General features: G+C 38.9%; 1 protein-coding gene across 4 annotated transcripts in view; it reads right to left on the bottom strand.

Moving 5' to 3' along the window:
• ELMO1 (engulfment and cell motility 1) overlaps positions 1–20,355 on the bottom strand; it is a 311,991-nt gene that overhangs the window by 188,848 nt on the left and 102,788 nt on the right. For all 4 annotated transcript variants that reach the window (XM_048298919.1, XM_048298911.1, XM_048298938.1 and 1 more), the window contains 4 exons: positions 18,762–18,797; positions 10,329–10,428; positions 4,090–4,241; positions 3,107–3,185 (listed from right to left, as the gene is read on the bottom strand). In XM_048298919.1, coding sequence (XP_048154876.1) covers positions 3,107–3,185; positions 4,090–4,241; positions 10,329–10,428; positions 18,762–18,797 — 367 coding nt within the window. The remainder of the gene's footprint in view (positions 1–3,106; positions 3,186–4,089; positions 4,242–10,328; positions 10,429–18,761; positions 18,798–20,355) is intronic.

Here is a 20,355-nt window from a genome sequence, read left to right as displayed (position 1 = left end):
CCTACAATACATAGGAGGGGATATTTTACACTTACCAAGCAAAAGAGCGTGATCTTAACCATACCTACAACAGCATGCCCTATTTTTAAGTTCCATGAGCCTTTCCATCAGTATAGAAAGGTGTGTATATGTGTATGTGTGAGGAGTTATGCTTGCATATGCAGTGCATTCCTGCTGAACTTCGTGAGAGATGAAGACTGATGTAGAATACATACTAGTTACTTTTATAGATTAAAAATTCCCCTAGAAAACAGAAAAACAGAGACTGTTACATTAAACATACAAAGAATGGATGGCTAAAGCATATCTGCAGAAACAGGGTGAATAAAGCAAGTGTTAGGTGAGAACTTGCTTGGAAAAAGAAAAGAATTCTAATTGTGAGATGAGAGGTAGTCAGAGATGTTGAACTGTTTTCTTTGTACCAGGCAAAGTACTGTGCTGCAACAGAACATGAGAGTGATAAAGAAGGAACAAGGGACCAAGGACAAGAGAACCTCAGCTTTAGGTTTTAAGCCTTTTCTGGCTGCGCAGGTTTCAATTGCTCGTAACAGAGAAGGAGCAAAGGAATGGATGATATAGATGGCTCCATCTCTTTCAGAAATACGCAGCTGAGCTGCAGGGGGAGTGCCAGGCACATGATATACTTCAATGTGACTTGGAACAGACTGGCTGGACTTTTGTCAAACTATGTACTCACTGCCAAAAGATTAACAGGTACAGAATATAAGATGTTATTTTTGCATTCAATGCAAAGAAAAGAGGAGAAAGGAAATTATTCTATTTACTTTCTGAGAGGACTGTCAAATTGTTATTTCTTTCTTATAGCTATCATTTAAAAAGCTGTTATCTAGATAGTGGGGGTTTTTTTGCCACTGGACTAAAATTGATTGAAGCAACCAGCATTCAAAAACCAATTATTTCATCAAAATCAACTTTGTCTCCAAAAAGGCTATATAGTCATTAGCACTAATAAGAAGACTAGAACTAGCACTAATAAGAAGCACTAATAAAAAATTACTTTTACTCTTCTAGTAAAAGTATAGTACTAACTGATGAGAATTATCTGACCCAATTTGCCATCTCTTTTCCCATAGCAACGTCTCTGCAAAAAATGCAGACAAATGCCAAAGAAGTGTTTCAAACATTCACAGTATAATTTCAATGCTCAAACTCTCAGCTCTTTCCCAACAGACCTTTCTATTTTCTTTTTTTATTAATAGCCTAGGTTTCTCTAGATGATTTGGTCCTTGACAGGGGCAGAAGAAGCAAAGAACCCAGGGAGTCCTCATTAAAAAGAAAAATCTTGGACTTCTTGGGTTTTGCATTTCAGAAACAGAGAGAGGAAAAAAAATAAGAGGGGAAAGAATTCAGACAGCAGTGCCAATTTAAATTGCTTCCTTAATTGCAGTGCAGTCATCCACATCATGCCTGTAAGTCAGCAGCAGAGAGAGGGCCAAAGTTCCTGGAGTCATATGAGTTTTGGTGCATCTTCTCACTTCTAACCATATTAGAAGTGAATGCTGAACATTAACTTTTGAGTGCCCATCACCAGATAATTGCATGAGACTGCATCACCTCCCTTCATTTTCTGAGAAAGACAGAGTTCAGTAAGTGCCATCTGTTAATGCTGTTTGGAAGGCAATGGACACCTACCTTCTTTATTGTATGGTTTACTAATTAGCCACAAGACTGATATAAAGAGAAACTGAACAGATTCTGACTGCATATTCTGGGTCATTAAAGGCTGAGGAAAATTTTCTGCAAGTGTCAGAGCTATTAGCCTTCAAACCAAAGCAGATCATTATCTCCTGATGATCGTAAACTCCATGACTAACAATTTTGTGTCACAGCAGCAGGTACTACATGTACTACAGGTGAAGTCTGCCTGGCTTACTGCCAGCCTCACTAGGTGGTTACACTGTTGGCAAGATACAGTTTTGCTTGCTGGCAATACACTGTACTACTGTCATTCAAGGAACACATGCCCACTAATTAATGCTAAAGTCTTATCTACATCTGACATTGTTCCTCCACTTCAAATATGACAAAACATACTTTTCACAGAAACATAGTCGCAACTATTCACAAATGTAAAAAGCAAAATCTTTGAGTTTCTTACAAGGATCCATCATAGACTTATGCCAAAATTGAAAGCTCTTACTCCAATTTTTGTTTATTAAGTGCCTTCTTGCCTTAATTACAGAAGACTGTATTGGAGGAAGAAGGAAAAAAGAGGGGGATGAGAGGTGGAAGAGCCTTTTTTTTCCCTAATTAAACCATGGTTACACTTTTCCCTGTTTGCAATGTTAAAAATATTTTTAAGCACAAGAAACAAAACCCAAAAAAACCAACCAAGTCTCCCATAAACCCTCATTAGGGCTTTGATGTTTGTTTAAACAGTGTCCAGCATTTAAAAATGTAAATAAATCTAAGGAAAGTCCTTGTCAGAACTGATCAGCAACTCTCAGTGAACTTGTTCTGGACAGTAACATGTCACCACAAGAATTATCATCACTGCTCCTGGTGACAGAAATGTTAAATAAATAAATGACTAAATCTGTTTTGACGCAGGCTAATAAACATGGATAAAACTTCACTATTTCATAACACTTCACATTCCATCCCCATTTAACATCAAGTAGCAAGCTTGAAATATTTCCTGATATCTGGCACTAAAATTAACTTAAAATAGCACACTATAAAAGTCATGAAATGCTTACGTAGCAAGATATTTTTGTTTTCAAAAGGAACATACTTTTTAATAAAAAACCTGGGGGGAAAACATTCTACCAAAAAATAGCCTGGTTTTACAAGCTGTGCTGGTAAAGAGTTCAGTACAATAAATACTACAGGCAGCCACAGTCAATATGGTTCATATGAGGTCACAGGGAACTACAAAAGCATGGAAGAATGCTTAATCCCTCCTAATACTGGTGCAAGATGGAGGCAGCTCCATTAAAATGAATTATATCCCAGCATGAAACAAAAGAACAAGTTTCAGTTTGAATTAACTGCAGGAAAAGTATGACTGGGACAACTGCAGGTATGAATATGAAACACTCTTTCTCCTACAAATGCACAGGTATGCAAACCCCAACAACCTTACCTGCCTCTTGTCATCCGGTGCTTTAAGGAACAGCGCATTTATTACCGCAATGGTATACGTCTGGATTTCTTGGTCTGTCCTGTTTGGAACAATGTTGTAAACATGAGTGGAGAACATAAATGCATGTGAGCTGTAGAAACTGATCTTCCAGCTGCATTTCTGCAGGTAGACGTGGAAGAGCTGTTTGCACTTCATGTTAACCATTTAAGTCAGGTAACCAAGGTTGGTCATGACCAGGCTGTCCTTGTTACTGAGAGAGAAATGATGTCCCAAAGGGAGACTCAGCATTCAAAAAAGGTGGAATGAACTGCCCCTTGAACTGCCACTGACCCTCCACTGATCATTGCAAGAGTCTGACAATCAGTTTCTGTCAGATGCACAACAGCTGGAGATAGGAAGAGCAATCTTCCCTAAGGGCTTCTGGAAATGAACCTGCTGGTATTAAAGCTTTTCAGGTGCATTGACAATGTCCCAGGTAGGAGACAAACATAACTCTGCACAGTACATTACTCTATGCTACAAGAGGCAGTTTCCATCCATTTATGCACTTCACATTACTATTTAAGAAACAGCCCTTCCTTTTTCAAATATACATTCAGCTAAAGTTGAGCAATTTTTGTCTTACAAACCTCCCAGAGTGTGGCAAGCAAAAAAACCCCACCTATATGCTAATGGCACTAAGAATTGCATTACTACAGGGTGCTCCTCTCTTCATTCCCCACTGTGAATGACACAGGTAACTTATGGAAAAACAAACAAACAAACCCAAAACAAAACAAAACCAAAAAAACCAAAAAAATTCCTAATGACCAGGCAACTCCAGAAAGTGTTACTAGTTATCCAGTCACTTGTATACAGGAATCATAAAGGAGGCTCAGGAAGTGTCTTTATATCACTCTTTTTTTTCCCAAATGTTGTGCTGTTTTGGGGGGGGGGGGAGGGGGGGGAATCCACCATATCAAGTGGCAGTCAAAGACACTCACCCCTGCAGATGTGGGATTAGCTGCCCAATTGTAATCTCCTGTGCTACCTTCTGGTACAGGTCGTGGCTATTGAGCACCATCGATTCCAGGATTGCCAGTGACCGTTGCAAGATAGAGATGTCCGAGGCAAATTTGTTCACGTAGCTTGCTATCTACAAACACAATCATTCAGAGAATTTACATCTTGTCGTGAAAGCAGGGAAAGGTAAGAAAGAAAACTGTGGATGTGGTTCAGAAAGGCACTAGGATGCAAAGCAGTCTTGTCCACATACCAGTTATCAGTGAATACCTGAAAATGATCAACCAGGCACTGCATATACCATCAAAGGACACAGTGGCACAGGTTCTACAGCTGGCACAAGTCACCATAGGTTTACATCAGTGTTCACATGACTGAAATGTATGCCTCATCATTACATTACGAACATGACATATCAACATAAAAAAAAATTGAACAATTATATTTTTTGCGTAGAAAACTTTGGAAAAAACAAGGAAACTAGTTCTCGTTCTCTCCATCAAAAATTTGTGCAGCCAGTTTTCTGGCTTAAGGTAAACGTTTCAAAAGAGAAACTTAGATTCTAGCTTTCTGGCAAAACACATTCTAGAAAAACATGCCTTTTTTTCCTGCTTGCTGTTACCAATAATGCTGAAAGTTCTTTCCAGGTTACCAATTAAAACTCTTGTCAATGATCAGAACAACTGCTTCCATAACTCTGTCTCGAGTCCAGCTTTTCATTAATAACCTTCCCTTTTACTGCAAGCTGCCACCAGCAAATGGCACATTAATTAAAACCAAGTTTGACCTCTGCTATTTTGCAGTGTGGCAATGACAAGCTGCACACTCATCTGCAGAGTCAACACAGCTGTGCAGTAAGATGTGGTAACACGCGTTCTTCTGCATGCTGCCCAGCCCACGTACCCAGCTTCCCTGGAAGAAACCTGCCTTCTGCTGATGCAGGAAGCGACAACTGCACAGGTTTTCTTCAAATACACCAATACCAGCACAGTCAAAATGAAAGGCACCCAAGAAAGCACAGACAAAAGAAATGCGTGACCACAGTTACTTGCTCTGTACAGCCAAGTAACAGACTACAGTGGCCCTGTCCCAAGTTTGATATGTTCCTTCAGGAAAAGTTCACATGTCTCTGCAGTACTCGTGCTTCAAGCCACTACTGTAGTTATACTGTTTCCAATTCTGGATGCCTGCTTAGACCTAAGAATTGTTTTCCTTTAGGAGGAAGAAAGGCATGCCCTATGCTTGGAAAAGCTGTCCAGGTGCCTGTAAAAGTCACATTAAAACGTTCACGCATGAGCAATGGTATTGTTTTGCACTCATGATATTATAAATAGTACTGAAGGAGCAAAACACCCAACGTTGGCTGGAGACAAGAAAGAAAGAGGGACAGATTTTTCTTTTTCTAATCTATTGCAGGGCTGCTGTTTGCTGTACTACTTGGTTTGCATTACCACAGCAGGAAAACCCTACACCAAATGAAACTCAATTCAGAGAATATACATTGACTTTATTTTCTGTAAAGAACCAAGCCACGAACACATAGAAAACAGGAGGAGAGAAGCAACTTGATTAGCCTTTTTCTGTTCTGGACTTTGAGTATCTGCTCCAAGCAAGTCCTGAGCCCAAACAATATTTACAATGGTGTATGAAGCACAATGTGCTCTTTAGAGCAACAAGCTGCATGTCAGAAGCACTGTACTACTCCTCCTCTCTCAATGGTAATCCAGATGTGTTTTGATGCATTGCAGCTAGAGCTGCCAGATCTCCACAAGGCCCATGACAGGGTCGGGGTATGCACAGAGCAACTCTGCACTGCTCACACATTAAACCAAGTGCCCCCTGGATGCCTCAGGGGGCACTTGGTATCCAGGGGTTGGTTGTGCACCAGGAAAACAAGACTGTGTCCCAATTTGCTAGATTTCTGTCACCTCTTTAGGAGCCCTGGCATTTATGGATTATTCTTGGTGCAGCAGCTCCTTGAAGTGAAGCAGTTAATGCTTCACTGGGATATAATATTCATATCAGGGACCTGCAGAAATATAACAGTATAGATAACTGGAACCTCAGTCTAGGAAAGGCTGCCTTAGCCTCATTTATTCTCCTGACCTTGGACCATAACATCTTTTAACCACAAACACAAACACAAGGTCTAAAGCTGTCTTGTGTGTATAAAAAGACATATCACACTAAACATAGATGCAACACATCTGCTGGGTAACTTGCATGTCAATCTATGTATATTCATAACCACCTTGCCGAGGCATGAATTCTGGCCAGAAGTAATAGGCTTGTCTACCTTTCAAAAATAAGTCATGCAAGTTCCAGAGAGAACAAAATTGCATTAAAAAGAAATTCTATTCCCACACTTGAAGTTTTGGATGTGGGAGAAAAAGAGGTCCTTCTTGAGAAGAGACAGGAATAAAAAGGAGTTCAAATTTGTGTTATTTGCTGTTTTCTGCTTATTAAGCACCACACACAGAGAGGCCTTTTGACATCCAAAAATAATCCTGCATTCATTTATCAAAAATTCTGACGATTAAAATAATGTAAGCTCAGCAAAAACACTACATCTTTTCCAGAAAGAAGCAACTTGATTGTTTTGCACTTTCACATGAAAACCTGTCACATGGGCGTGTCTCACTAAGGATAAAATTATGTCTTCAGCAAAATACCTGTAACCTTAAAATCTGCATAGTCCTCTTGGGACGTATATAGTCACATGCAAAAGAAGAGTCTGGCTGCTTAACTTCCTATCAATTTCAAGGTGAATTAGGAATCAGACTGTGAATTTACACATTCATGCTGTTTTGGAATAGGAGGAAAACATGTAAACTGAGGGTGGATAAAAAACCTATAGCAAACTAAACTACATCATCTGAGTTCTCTTCCTGGTTCAGCATCACTGAAGGCACAAGAGAGAATTTGAAAGTTAAAAAAAAGTTGTTATTAGATAATAATAATAATACTGCACCAGGAAAAAAAACCCATATGGAAAAAAACCCCATATGGAAAAAACAGTGAAAGAAACAGATCTGATTTCCATTATGTATGTTCATTAGTTATTTGCCTACACTATTCTGTTGTCAGAAATGTACAGAAAAATCTGTCGAAGTTGTGTTATCTGTTAAATCTAATGCATATTAAAATTTTAAAGGGTGCATATCATTTTCAAGTAAGGAACTAGAGCTGCACTTGACTACAGAAAAAACAACTGACAGTTGTGACACACAGAAATACTTTCCTGGCTGCCACCCTGTTTTCCTGCAGAATACATTATAGATGGCAGAGTAAACAATTTGTCAACATTAAGGCTCTGCATCACACACTTATGAAACAGCAATTATATAAATAATTTTTAAAGGGTTTTTTTAACTATCTCAACCAATACTTCTCCTCTTGTAGGAACTAAAGATGGAAGTACCAAATTTGTGTAGTGCATTTTTGTTATGGATTAGGAATGGTATTTCCCAGTGTAGTGTTCCCACTGACACGCCCCAAACTATGTGTTACTCGCTCACTCCCTCCACTCCCTGTGGCAGGTGGAGAGGAGAATTGGAGGCACTAAAGGTAAGCATCATGGGTTGAGATAAGTACAATATACTGGAAACAGCAATGAAATAAGAAAAGGAACAGTAACAGCAACAACATCAATAACAGAGGGATGAGCAATTCACACAAGAATGTTTACGACCTGGAAACCGGGAATACCTGAACCACTGCCACGCTACCCCAACCCAGAAGGGACCCCTGACCCTGTCCCCAGAAAATGATGTGAGGTGGTATAGAATAACATCTGGATCCTAGCCATGCCCACTGCTGGATACTGCAAAAATTAACCCTGTCCTGGCCAGAACGAGGACAATTTTGATAACCAATAATCACTACTTTTTCTAAGAACTTGGAATCCAAGTCCTTTAGGCAACTATGGAATCTGGAAATGAACTTTATATCATCATAAGCAAGAAAAAGGTCTTAAGAGAATTTTTCACATCGTAAGGAAGTTTTTCCAAAGGATGCTCTTTTCCCTTAAAATAAGGAACAAAGGTGTCCTTGAAAGCATCAGTCTTATTTGCTGCAGTTAGAATAGCAGTCTTTATGTACCCAAAGGATGGCAGAGAGTCTGCATCCAACACCAGCAGTTATTCATTAGAAGCAGTCAGGGGTTCCCCTTGAGGTCTCCTCCAGCTTCTACATTTTTAAGTTAAAAAACTACTCAAGAAAAAATTTGGACTGATTCAACCCCATTCCAGTTTAGCTTTCATTTAACATGAAAGACAGCTTCAAAAGGCAGAAGCACTTGATTGGAAGCTCCCCCCTCAGCAGAAACTTATCAGCTCCCTTATCCATCCTGTCAGTCACTTGAGCAAGCCCATCAAGGACCTCAAGTGTCCTGCCAAAAGCCAAGGTCAGAGAAGAAAGTGAAAATGAAATTGTAGATTGCCGCCACAGAGATGAGACATGGTCCAAAGGTGCTGTGCTAGGTTTGCCCCTTGCCCACACTGCACCACTGAGAGCTGTGCCTTTCTAGGTCCCAACTGCATGCAGGTCAGGACACTCCTGGGCCTCTTTCTTCAATCTCTGTCATTCTCTGTCCTTCTGTTTGTCTTCTAACTGTCCTATCATTCTCCTTGGTCCCTTTCTTGCTCAACAGGTTCACTTTCAGTTTTATTTTCCAGTTTGGTTTTCATAGGTTTTTTGTGAGAATGCTTTTATTTTGTGTCTTTTGGTGGTTTGTTTTTTTTAAATTGGGTCATTATCCAGGGAAACCTATGGAAGTGCCAGACAGAAGAGACGAACCATTAACAAGGGGAACACAACATTTTCTTCTGTTGTTACAATACAATCCACAGGGAAAAAGATGTTAATAAGGTTGGCCAAAGACATTAATTTTGAGCCATTAACAAAGTAGATACTTTAAACCAACGTTAGCAAGTTTCTTCATATGTTCCATAGCAGGCTCCCTTAGAAAGTAAGGCATTCTGGACTTGACTTTCTATCTCCTGCAGTCAGTTAAAAGCAGTTGTAGAATTTCTTTTGTCATGAGAAGATAACAATAATCATCATCACAACTATCTAGACTGCAAGATTCAGCAAAAATTTAAAAACCAGACCAAAACCCATATGAGTTACAGTATTTTTTTTTATTATTAAGAATGCACCCAGCATTTTTAATGACCGAAACTGAGCTTTAGAAGCTAATGTATCTAATGCTGTTTTCACAGTTGATCCTTCTTTCACTTTTGGCAACAAAAGTAAACTTCTACTTTCCTTCAGTGGCAGCAATTTTCTAACTAAATTTAAAGTCCTTGCTCTGACATACTCTACTAAAATGAAGGTATTTTTGTCACAGGTTATATTAATTTCATTACTGCTTCTGATAGTAATTTAGTGAAGTAACTGATATCTTTTGAACCTGTACAAATGCACTTTAAATTATGATAAGCTCAATCTGGTTTGAAGTCTTTGTAAAGAAGAATTATGTGGTTTTGGGGTTTTTCTTCCCCAGTAAATGAAAAGTGTTAAATCAGTAATAAAAACTTCTTTCTGAAGTCTGCTAAATCTCTGTACCTAAAGAATACTGCCATGTTTCTGCTGCTTTTGTGCATCTCTGACACGTAAGTAAAGGATATGTTGCAAATCGTGGACAGATCAGTTTCAAAACCACATACCTCAACTGCAAGATTCAGGGGGGCAAAGTTCAGCTTGATAAACTCACTAGACATCATCCTAATTTCAAATTGCAAACTAACTCATTTCTCTTCTTCCAATACCTCAGAGGAAGCATTTCACTGCTGCGGTTTTTTTCCTAGAAATATGGCTTTACTCATTTTAGTTTACATTACATCAAAATATTAATTTTTGCTTTAATTGTACTTTATCTGCACAGAGAGGTCACGATGCAATTGAATAAGCAATTTCTCATGTAACAAGCCTAATACTGTGTTAATCCCAATTCACTCCAATTGATTTCCACAGAAGTTGAGCCAAGTTCTGCAGATACAAACATTTATACTTTGAAACAACACTTTAATCCCATTTTCATGTACCTTTTTTGACCAATGACCTAAATAATGTACCTGGGGAAAAAAAAAGGAAGAAAAGAAAAACAACCCAAATTACAACTCTCCTCATATATTTAAAGTAGAAAAACAACCCAAATTACAACTCACCTCATATGTTTAAAGTGATATAGAACAGATAGCATTGATTACAAATTTACCTTTTTAATGAATGCCACAGAGAATGTATCCCACGATACAATCCCATGATCCATCAGCTCAACAAATGCAGTCAGTGTAAAGGACAACATATCTCCAAAGCTGCAAGAAACAGGAGTCATGACAACATTTACCAGTAATGCAGCAGGACAATGACCGAGGGAATAAAGCAGCAGGAAGCTTTCAGAAAGGCAGGAAAATGAAGCCAATTATGGACTAAGAGGTAGCAGAAGAGCAAGAGAGGCTGTGCTATAGATAGTCTCCAAAACAATTTAGCATGGATAACAAGAATAGTCAACTGGAAGAAAGCAGTTGTAAGAGAAGTAGTAATCCCCAGGAGACTACTGCATGCAACGCTCAAAAAAATCAGTCAGTCCAAATTAAACTTCTCTCTTAATTTCAGATATTTAGATCTAACAGAAGAGAAAAGTGAACTTTTTTTCCTTAGCACTTATGAAGTCCTTCTAATTGAAGGCCACATAGAGGTGTCACATTTTGGTACCTCTGCATCAAGCAAATTGGTGGGAAGTTGGAGCATTTTTTATTCCTTCTCTTACAAGGAAGCAAATGTATTTTTAAAAATGCACCAGAAGAGATAATATGTCTCGAGCAGTAACTTTCTTTCTTTAAATCTGAAGATGCATCTCTTTTTCCTTCTACAAGCAACCAAATTGCAAAGCGTGCAGCTCAAATTGTTTAGGTTTTGCAGGCCACTACCCTGCATTTTACACCTGTAAATTTGAAATTCAACACATCTTTGTATGAACGCAAGTAAATTCAAAACGGGCTTAAACTCATCATGGCTAATGTGACTAGATGCACAGGATTTTTTCATGTTAAACCCCAGCTTGTAATGATTAGCTTCATTTCTATACATAGGGCACCAAACAGTCAGCTGTCACAATGATTTCAGCGAAGCTCTTCCATGAGGTAACTACTCAACACAAACAGCAGTGTGGAGATCCTGAAAGGGAGCAGTGAATTACCTTTCAGGGCATGTCAAACTGCCTGCAAGGTTCTCTGCCAGTAAGCCATTAACAGGTAAAATCATACAATCAAACAGCATGAATAGTCCCAGTGATTTTAATACAACAGCTTACACCTAATAAAAAGGTAGAATAAAAAAAAACCCCTCTTCTCTCAGATTGGAACTGCAAAGCTCAGTATATTGAAAACTTGAGTCCAATAGTACAGCCATAGTTAATCAATGTAATTGGTGTTCCTTAATTTGTGGTTTATCCTACTGTCTGGCATGAACCCAACACAAATAAGTGAACATCCACTCAGATGGAAGACTTTTACAGCAGTACAGAAGAACAAGGCAGAAAAATCAGCTTCAATGTAGCAAGTCTAGTAGCTGGATTGGGTTTACTCTGCCATTTAGGGACTTCTGACGGCAAGATGCCGCCTTGCATCTCAAATGGCCTCTTCATTTAAGGAAGGACACCTTGCCCCAACTCCTGAGATTCCCTCCATCAAAAAAATCCTTGCCATTCTTGACACTTTGTGAGTAAAACCCAAAAAACACCATAACACCTTTCCCTTCAGTAAATATGGGTATGCACAGTGGCTTTGATTACTTATGACAAAATGAAAAACCTACACCTAAAAATAAACAAGAAAAATTGTGCCTCTAAAAAACCTACTGTAATTCTGCAAGGAATACTTTCTTCAGCAAATACATGATCTGGATGTTCTGGGGTTTGTTTTGGGGGACAGAGGATGACTTTTTGCCTTTTTGTTGTAGTTGGTTTGTTTGGGGTTTTTTTAATATTGCAAATCATTGAAGAACAACATTAGATTGAAAATGTCATCATTAGCATTCCAAGGATTTCATATTAAGGAATATGAATAAGGAATAACCAAGGATTTAATATTAAGATGACAATAAGGCTCTGAAGGAAATTCCTGTCACGTTGCCCAATTCATTCCTTTTGAATAATACCGTGATTTATGAACCCACAAATAAAAGAGCAAGCCTAGGAAAGGCTTCCTTCTAAAAGCTGGCACCAAATCCTAATGCATCTTCATGACAGAATATTTCTACAAATACAAGGAATACTAATACTATAGGTATTAATATTATAATTAATTTAAAAAAAGAGTTTCAAATAGTTTTTTAATTAAAAAGGTAGGCCATATAGGTTGAACCATAGATAAAAATCTCTCCCAGCATTAAACTAAGCACATAATCTGGCAGAGATACATTTTCTCATCTGTTGTTTTAAAATTTAGTCAATTAACCTGTATTTAGTATATGAATACTCTTCTGTAAATGAATTCTACATGAAAACTAATCCCCCTCAACAAAAGGTGTAGTTTAGAGGGCTTACTTAAACTACATTAAACTTGTGCATGGATATTCATCTTCAGAACAGCAGTGGCTGGAATGTAAAGGAATTAAACTAACCTGGATTCACCAGTCTCATTAAGTCTTCTCATCAAAACTATTGATCAATCCTACCTGATTAATACTGATTGATCCATGCTCCTCCACAGCTTTGGGGGGAAAACTGGCTTAATGGAGCTGCCAATATTGGTTTTAAAGTGTAAACCTGGTTTTAGTAGGTCTGACAGTGATACGACCATTTGGGATCCAGAAGGTGAAAGTACTTTTCAACTTAAAAATGATCAGACACCTCATCAGATGTCACTCCAGTGACTCTGTTTCAAATAATTAGTGAGTGAAGAGGTTCAACACTGGGACTAATCAAGCAGCAAGAAATACTTCAGGTCTATTATTATGCAGCACCACACATACATACTATGTCCTTCTAAAACATATGGCTATACACATGCACCTGCCCACACACGTATACACCAACTGGCACTGCAAAAGTCAAAAGCCAGGCTTGAGGCATAGGCATTAGGAGTAGCGCAGCTAAAGATGAAAGCAATCTCCAGGGTAACTAGGGCAAGATAAGGATTAAAGCATCTGCAGGGGGAGGGGAAGGGTGTTGATTCATTGTGAAGTGGTTAAACACAAGCAGATAGGCAGAAATAGACTTTCAAGTAATTAGTTTCAAAGCGCGCGCACACAGACGCACTCATGCTATTAAGAGCAGCAGACAGAATAGAGGCTAGAAATTTCAAGGGAATCAAAGCTGGTTCATAAAATTAGCAATCTTAAAAAAAACGTGGTAGGAGCTGTTTGGCTCAAGGTCTCTGTAAGTGTTTTGATCATACAAGAAGTCCAAAATATAATGGGACCTCTTCATAAAATCGTTTTAGACTAATCCATAACACAAGGCACAACAGTTCTATAACTATCAAACCCTCGCTGCTCTGGCAAAATGACTTAATACTTTGAGGATAATTCCTGATGAAGGTGCTTTTTAATGCAGCAAGAGGAGAAAAATGATCAGAAAAATGCACTGTGTAGTTGCAATTTCGTATCTCATTAACACTGACATCTTAATAACCTTTGCTCTCAGGCAAGCTACTTCTACAAGCCCTCCTGAATGCTGTGATGGCTCTGGCTCCTGGATGCCTTACATTGGGACAACTGATGAAGTTTGACTATTTTTTGCTGACTCTCCTCTTCCAACCCCCATTGTGAGAGCTGGTCATGAAGCATCTCCTCACTCACAGCAGGTCTTGGCAAAAGCCTGTTAAACAGCAGAAAGCTGAGGTTTGCAATGCTATCAGCTGTCCCAGCATGAGCCATTCCAGTGGATGGCCATGTTCTAATACAGCCTGTGGCTCCTCTGTGGCTCTCTGACAAACCTGACTGAAGATTAAGGCAACAGCTGCATTCTACATCTCTAGGCTTTAGAGAAATATCAGGTCAAACACGTTAATTTACATTCCTAAGAATTCTCTTTATTTTTACCTTATGAAACTGTGAAGAAAAAAAAACAAACAACAAACCATTCCACATATTTCGATACTAGTTTTCTTTACTGAAAATAAAAATGACAGGAATGTGCGTGTGACCCTGATTACCACACCTGTCTCTCACATGCTTCCTAGTGTCATTTCTACATGCTAAACCATCTTTTTATCCTGTGTGCTTATTTTGAAAGATGCCTAGAGCAACTTGGATTACTTTTCAAAATAAATTAATGGCAGTTTAGCACCCTAATCCCCCAGATGTTTTTAAAAAAGAAATTGAAAAGATCTCAATCTGTGGTTTGCACACATATCAAAATGAACATTTTATCACTGTTATGGAGGGAAAAATACTTGGCTGCTCAAATGATTATGTAAATCAAGATAATTAGTCAGGCTCAGGCAACAAACAAAGGAGTACAAGCTTTTACCAAGCTAGATGGAGTATCTCATGTTTTATATGAAAAGAGCCTTTACGTAGTAGAATCTGGAAATTGATCGTTGCTTGCCTGTTGCAACCAGCGTACAGCCACCAGCCCACTCGGACTAGAAGCCAAAGAATGTTCATCTTTACACAAACCACTTTTCATAGGCAACGCAGAACCAAAGCTGAGCTCTAATTTAGCAAGGAAAAGCAGCAAAGAAACAATTTAATTGCGCAGGAGGTAACAGAGGAGTAGTAGCCTACTACTAAATGCAGGAGTGGTTAACTAAGTCCCTTATCTGGGCTCACAGCCTTATACTGGGCAGCTGAAAGACCTGACATCACTGAGGTCAACATCAAAGAGTAAGAACAGCTTTCTAAATTGGAGCTGTCAAGGATAAATGTCCATGAATAAATTTAAACAGGGGAACAGAATATACCTAATCATCAGAGGACAAGAGCTCGGGAAAAGCCACAGGGGCAAGAATGTAAGTCTAAAATGAAGACTGACGATATAGCAGGATGCTTTTCCAGCACGGTGTGAATTTTATATTGCTATGGCTCCTCTTCACTGCTTCAACACCACCTTGTTTCTTCAAGAAACCTTTCCAAGGGTAAAGCTAAGCCACCATCAAATCAAAGTAGGAGCAATTCACACCTATTTGGTACTTAGTACAGATGAAAACGATGGAACAATCTGTGTAGTAGCTGCCCCTATTTTACTAGATGATTACAGAAAATGCACTTAACTGCTACACAGCAATTGACACGAATTTTTTTCTTTTTCATCCTGCTAGCTAAGCACTACTGAAATATTTCTTTGTGGTACAGTTTCACTGCGTTCATTAAAAGGGGTCAGCCTTACTGATTTCAAATCCCTTGCATTTCAAGAACATGAAATAGCTTTGTAACCCTAGTATCAGGGTTTCACTGTTTGAAAATTAATTCTCAATAAAGAAAAACAAGGTGTACATTTTAAACATGACTGTAAATTTTCTTCAATAAATCCAGGCGTAGATACTCTTACTATGGAGTATGACTAAATCCACTTAAAGGTACATTAAGCAGGGGAAACTAGCCCAGAGGAACTATTACACACTGAAGATGTGATTAGAATTACCTTTTTTTCCTTATTCCCTATCTTTTAAATTCCTGGTTTTGTTCATTTCATGGTAATTTCTTCAAATGAACTACTTTTCTTAAAAGCCCAGGAATCACTACACAGGAAAAATATAATTCTCCAATCAGCTTGGTTTGACTAAGTTTAGCATTGTAATTCATAGAGCTGTTTTACGGGATTTTTTTTGTAATCCATCCATCAGCCAAAACAGGATAAATAAAATCCCAAAACAAAATGGAAACCCCTAAAACTGAAAATACAGAGAAACTCATGTTTTAGAAGAACCCCTTCAGTGCAGAATGCAATTAAACAGGGCCTCTCTATGAAATTGAGGTTTTAATTAAGCCAAGCCAGTGTGTGCAAGCTGCCAGAGATAAAACAAAATATTGTCACTTTATTATGTCATCCTGTACATCCAAAGTAACTTGGCTTTTGTTAATTAACATTTGGCTCCTTTAAGTATCTTTAATCAAGAAGACAGGAAGTGGATGCTGGAAAGTGTTATAGTTTAGCTCATTATATCAATCTCTATGGGGTTTTTTATAGTTCTCATCTCACTAGATCTTCTCATGGGTGAAAAATAGTCAGGATGTTCGATAACTACACTCATAGAGCACTAGTGTAAACACTATACCTTCAAAACATACATATGAGCAAGCCAGTTTCCAGAACTATTGGTTTCACATCCTCAAAAATGGCTCTGGTATCTTTTTCAGTGCAAATCCCAAATTCAATAATTTGTGTTATTTAATTGTATCATCTCATATACTACTGCTGGAAATCAGAACATTAAACTGAAGTTTCTACTGGCAGGATTTAACTTCCAAAATTAGAATAAACTTTAGTCACAGAAACATTCTTTGCTACTGTATTCATTGATGCAATACATCTATACTGACCAATCAGGATCCTCTTAATAAGGATCTTAATTAGGATCAAGTGGGTAAAACCTTGTTCTCACAAGTAAACAAAGCTAAACTGTACCAAAAAAAAAATTAATTCAGGTCATCAGTCGGATCAGGTCCTAAAACCAGGGTGCAATGCAACTGTCAGTATTTCAGTACTGTCCTGAGGACAAACTTAATGCATAGAAGCCTACACTGGGATAAAATTTGGAAACAGAGAGATGCTGTAGGACTATAACTATCCTTCCACAAAAACTATTCTCACAGCAGTGAGGAAAAAAACGCCATCTAAAAAGGACAGGAAATACTTTGTCTCAGCAGAAGTGATCATAGAATCACAGAATTATTATGGGACTTCTGGAGATCATCCAGTCCAACCCACCTGCCAAGACAGGGTCACCTGGAGCAGGTTACTCAGGCACACATCCAGGTGGGTTTGGAATGTCTCCAGAGAGGGGGACTCCATACTCTCCCTAGGCAGCCTGATCCGGTGCTCTGCTGCCTTCAATGTAAAGAAGTTCTTCCTCCTGTTGAGGTGGATCTTCTTGTGTTTTACCTTACAGCCACTCCTCCTTGTACTGTTGCTGGGAAGCACGGGAAAGAGTCTGGCACCATCATCTTGGCACCCACCTTTGAGATATTTATCTGCATTAATGAGATCCCCTCTCAGTCTTCTCCAGACTAAACAGGCCCAGCTCCCTCAGTCTTTCCTCTTAGGAGAGATGCTCTGGACCCCTAATTATCTTCATGGCCTTCCACTGGCCTGTCCCAGGAGTTCCATGCCCCTCTGGTACTGAGGAGGCCAGAACTGGACACAGCACTCCAGATGTGGCTTCACTAGAGAGGAGTAGAGGGGGAGGATCACCTCCCTCGACCTGCTGGCCTCAGTCTTCTCAGGATACCATTGGCCCTCCTGGCCACAAGGACACTGCCAGGTCATGGTCAAGTTGTCATCCACCAGGACCTCCAGATCCTTCTCTGCAGAGCTGCTCTCTACTAGGTCAGTCCCCAACCTGTACTGGTACTTGGGGTTATTTCTCCTCAGGAATAACCAGCAGGACCACACACTTCCCTTTTTTGAACCTCATTAGGTTTCTCTCTGCCCAATTGTCTAGCCTTTCACAGTCCTGCTGAATGGCAGCACAGCCTTCAGGTAATGCTGCCAAGTTGATGCTGCCAAGAATTCCGTAAGCCTTATGCCACTTTAACAATTTTCCTCATAATCTAAACTTTTCTATTATGAAACAAGTTTCTTTGTATTAGGTTAAGAACATGAACTTAGCAGAAGGGTTTGTATTTCCTGCCAAATCTATTCTTACTGTATAATTTATTTATTAAGCAATGATTTAAAAAGAAATGTTTCAGAACCTGGTTTACAGTAGATTTGTGAAAGTATGATTTAGCATGGGTTTGGAGGGGGAGCTGCATTTCCTGCATGGTAAATCACATCAAGCTCTCAGAATGGCAGACATATGCTTAATTGATTAGTCTTTTGCTTCCTTGGGTTTTAGCTATACTTGACATATCAAATTTGCAAGCCAATCAAGATATTAGAACATCTCTTGGGATTCAAATTTATCAAAGCCTGTGCTTGACTCGGAGCAAATGGAAGTATTCTGCTCAAAATCATCAGGGAAATAAGCAGGCTTTTGAACTTCCTGATATGAGGCCTTTTACTATATTACAGTTTTCCTTTATGCAGCTATCTGCAACAACTAGCATTACCAGGGACCAGCAAATGACAGGAATTCAAACTGGGACAGTGACTCTTACCTTTCATCTCACTAACACTGACCATTATCAACCAACTATCAACCACACAAGCCAGTGAAATTCAAGAGGGGAACTGGGAAAGGTGGGGAAATTATTTGTTTGCTGAAATTAAAAAAGAAAACAAAACAAAAGGCTTACTTCAGAAATAGTAAAAGCCCTTGCTGAAGTAACAGAAATGAAGCACTCATTCCACAGGCAAAGCAAAAAAAAGCTTCATCAGAAAATTTTAACAGGCATCAAAGAGCAGAAAACAGAGAAGATTGAAGAGTTGCTGATGAATATGCACAGTTGTATTTACATATAAAGATTAGCACAAGGGCCTGAACTCAGTCATGCAAAAGAAGAGGTAGTACACAAGGGGATGATCTAATCAAGTTCTTACCAGGGCTTCATTATCTTCTGCAATTTCTGATATCGTCTGCAAAATTAAAACTTGCATGTGAGGAAAAACACTTGAAAACATCTGTACTCTATTTACTGCATACACCCCCCCCATACTTGAGTCATAAAATGCACATACAGGCATACAATAAGAGGCAGTAAATGGCTAACAATTTGCTGTGAACAGCAACAGAAACAGTTCAGTAACTGGTAAAGAACCCTCCAAATGAATTTCAAATATTTGTTCAGAATTCTTGTGTTAACTACTGTTAGGAAAAAAGCATATCTAGACATTCTAATTTAGTAAGGCATTTGTGTAAAAAGCTTTTTGGTACAAAACAATAAAGGTTTACACATTAAGCATCTTCTGTCCTCTTTCAATGCCATGTAGCCCATTGCCTGGAGAACTCTCTTATTTACTTGCAGTCTCCATCACTAATACTGATGTCAGAGTCATCCGCATTGTTGAAAGTTGTGTAGCTAGGATCGTAAATGGTAAAAATAGCACCAAATATAGATACCTTCTTTTTAAAACACCACTTAAACATATAAAAAATAAGGAAGCTAGAAAGAAATTTTTAAAAATTCCATCTCTTACTTTGATGCCTTAGGTTTTAACTTTTATATTTTTCAAATCCTGTACTGCCTAGTGCATAACTGTGAAGTTTCTTGTAGCCAGTTAATTTCTGCTCTCTCATGCTAGGTAGACATAAGAAAGCCTCTCCAGGCCTGCTCTCCAAGGACACCCAGGTTGTCCTAGGCCCAAAATGTGTAAACTAACATCTTAAGAAGGGGGGTAAACTTGGGGAAATTACATCATTAACTGAAGCTTTAATTGGAGAATTAACCCTGATATACAAATGAACCAAACTTATAAAAGTGTGAAGAACTCATGACCCAGGGTCCATCTTGGGTGTAGCCTTTTTGACTGCCCAGGGTGTACCTTGAAGGTCCTTCAAATAAATACCTACCTTTATTCCCTTATTCTTGTCTAGTCTCTGTCTTTAGGTGACCACCCCAGGCATCAACTTAATTAGACAAGTGACAAGATTTTCTCCTTGGATTTCATGGCCTTGGTTCTTTTATGCTACATCATCTATCTATGTAGCCAGTAATAATGAATAAACAAAAAGCATCCTGATGATCAGACAGCCTTAAAAAGCAGGGGAAAATACCCTCAACATGCTTTTATGAGCAGTAAAATTCAAAATATTTTCCGTAGTGGGAGATCCAAGCTTCAGCAGAATGTCACTCCTGTGCTTCTGCAAAGTAAGTGCTTCCATGCTGTGACAGGTTCAGCTAAACCACCAAGAACAATCACCACCACAAATGGGTTTTTTCATCTCCCAAATGTGCATGGATCCTTGCAACTTTCTGCAGCACGTCAGCCAAACTCCAGAGCACTCTTCCCAGGCCAGTTTTTAAAACAGCTGCTTTCTTCCAGGTGCTGACTCTGGCTAAGCAGCAAACAAACTTGAAATTAGGGTAGTGTTTTTCTGATAGAGAAACAAGTGTGGTGTTTGCAAACTGGTAGCACTTCAAAGGACAAACTCTGTTTTGCCAGAGATTTTTCACAACAGGCTCTAATCAGCAGC

Source organism: Corvus hawaiiensis, chromosome 1 (assembly GCF_020740725.1).
Source record: "Corvus hawaiiensis isolate bCorHaw1 chromosome 1, bCorHaw1.pri.cur, whole genome shotgun sequence".
Taxonomy (NCBI): Eukaryota; Metazoa; Chordata; class Aves; order Passeriformes; family Corvidae; genus Corvus; species Corvus hawaiiensis.
Note: the sequence above shows the minus strand (reverse complement) of the source record. Positions and strands in the feature narration are given on the sequence as shown.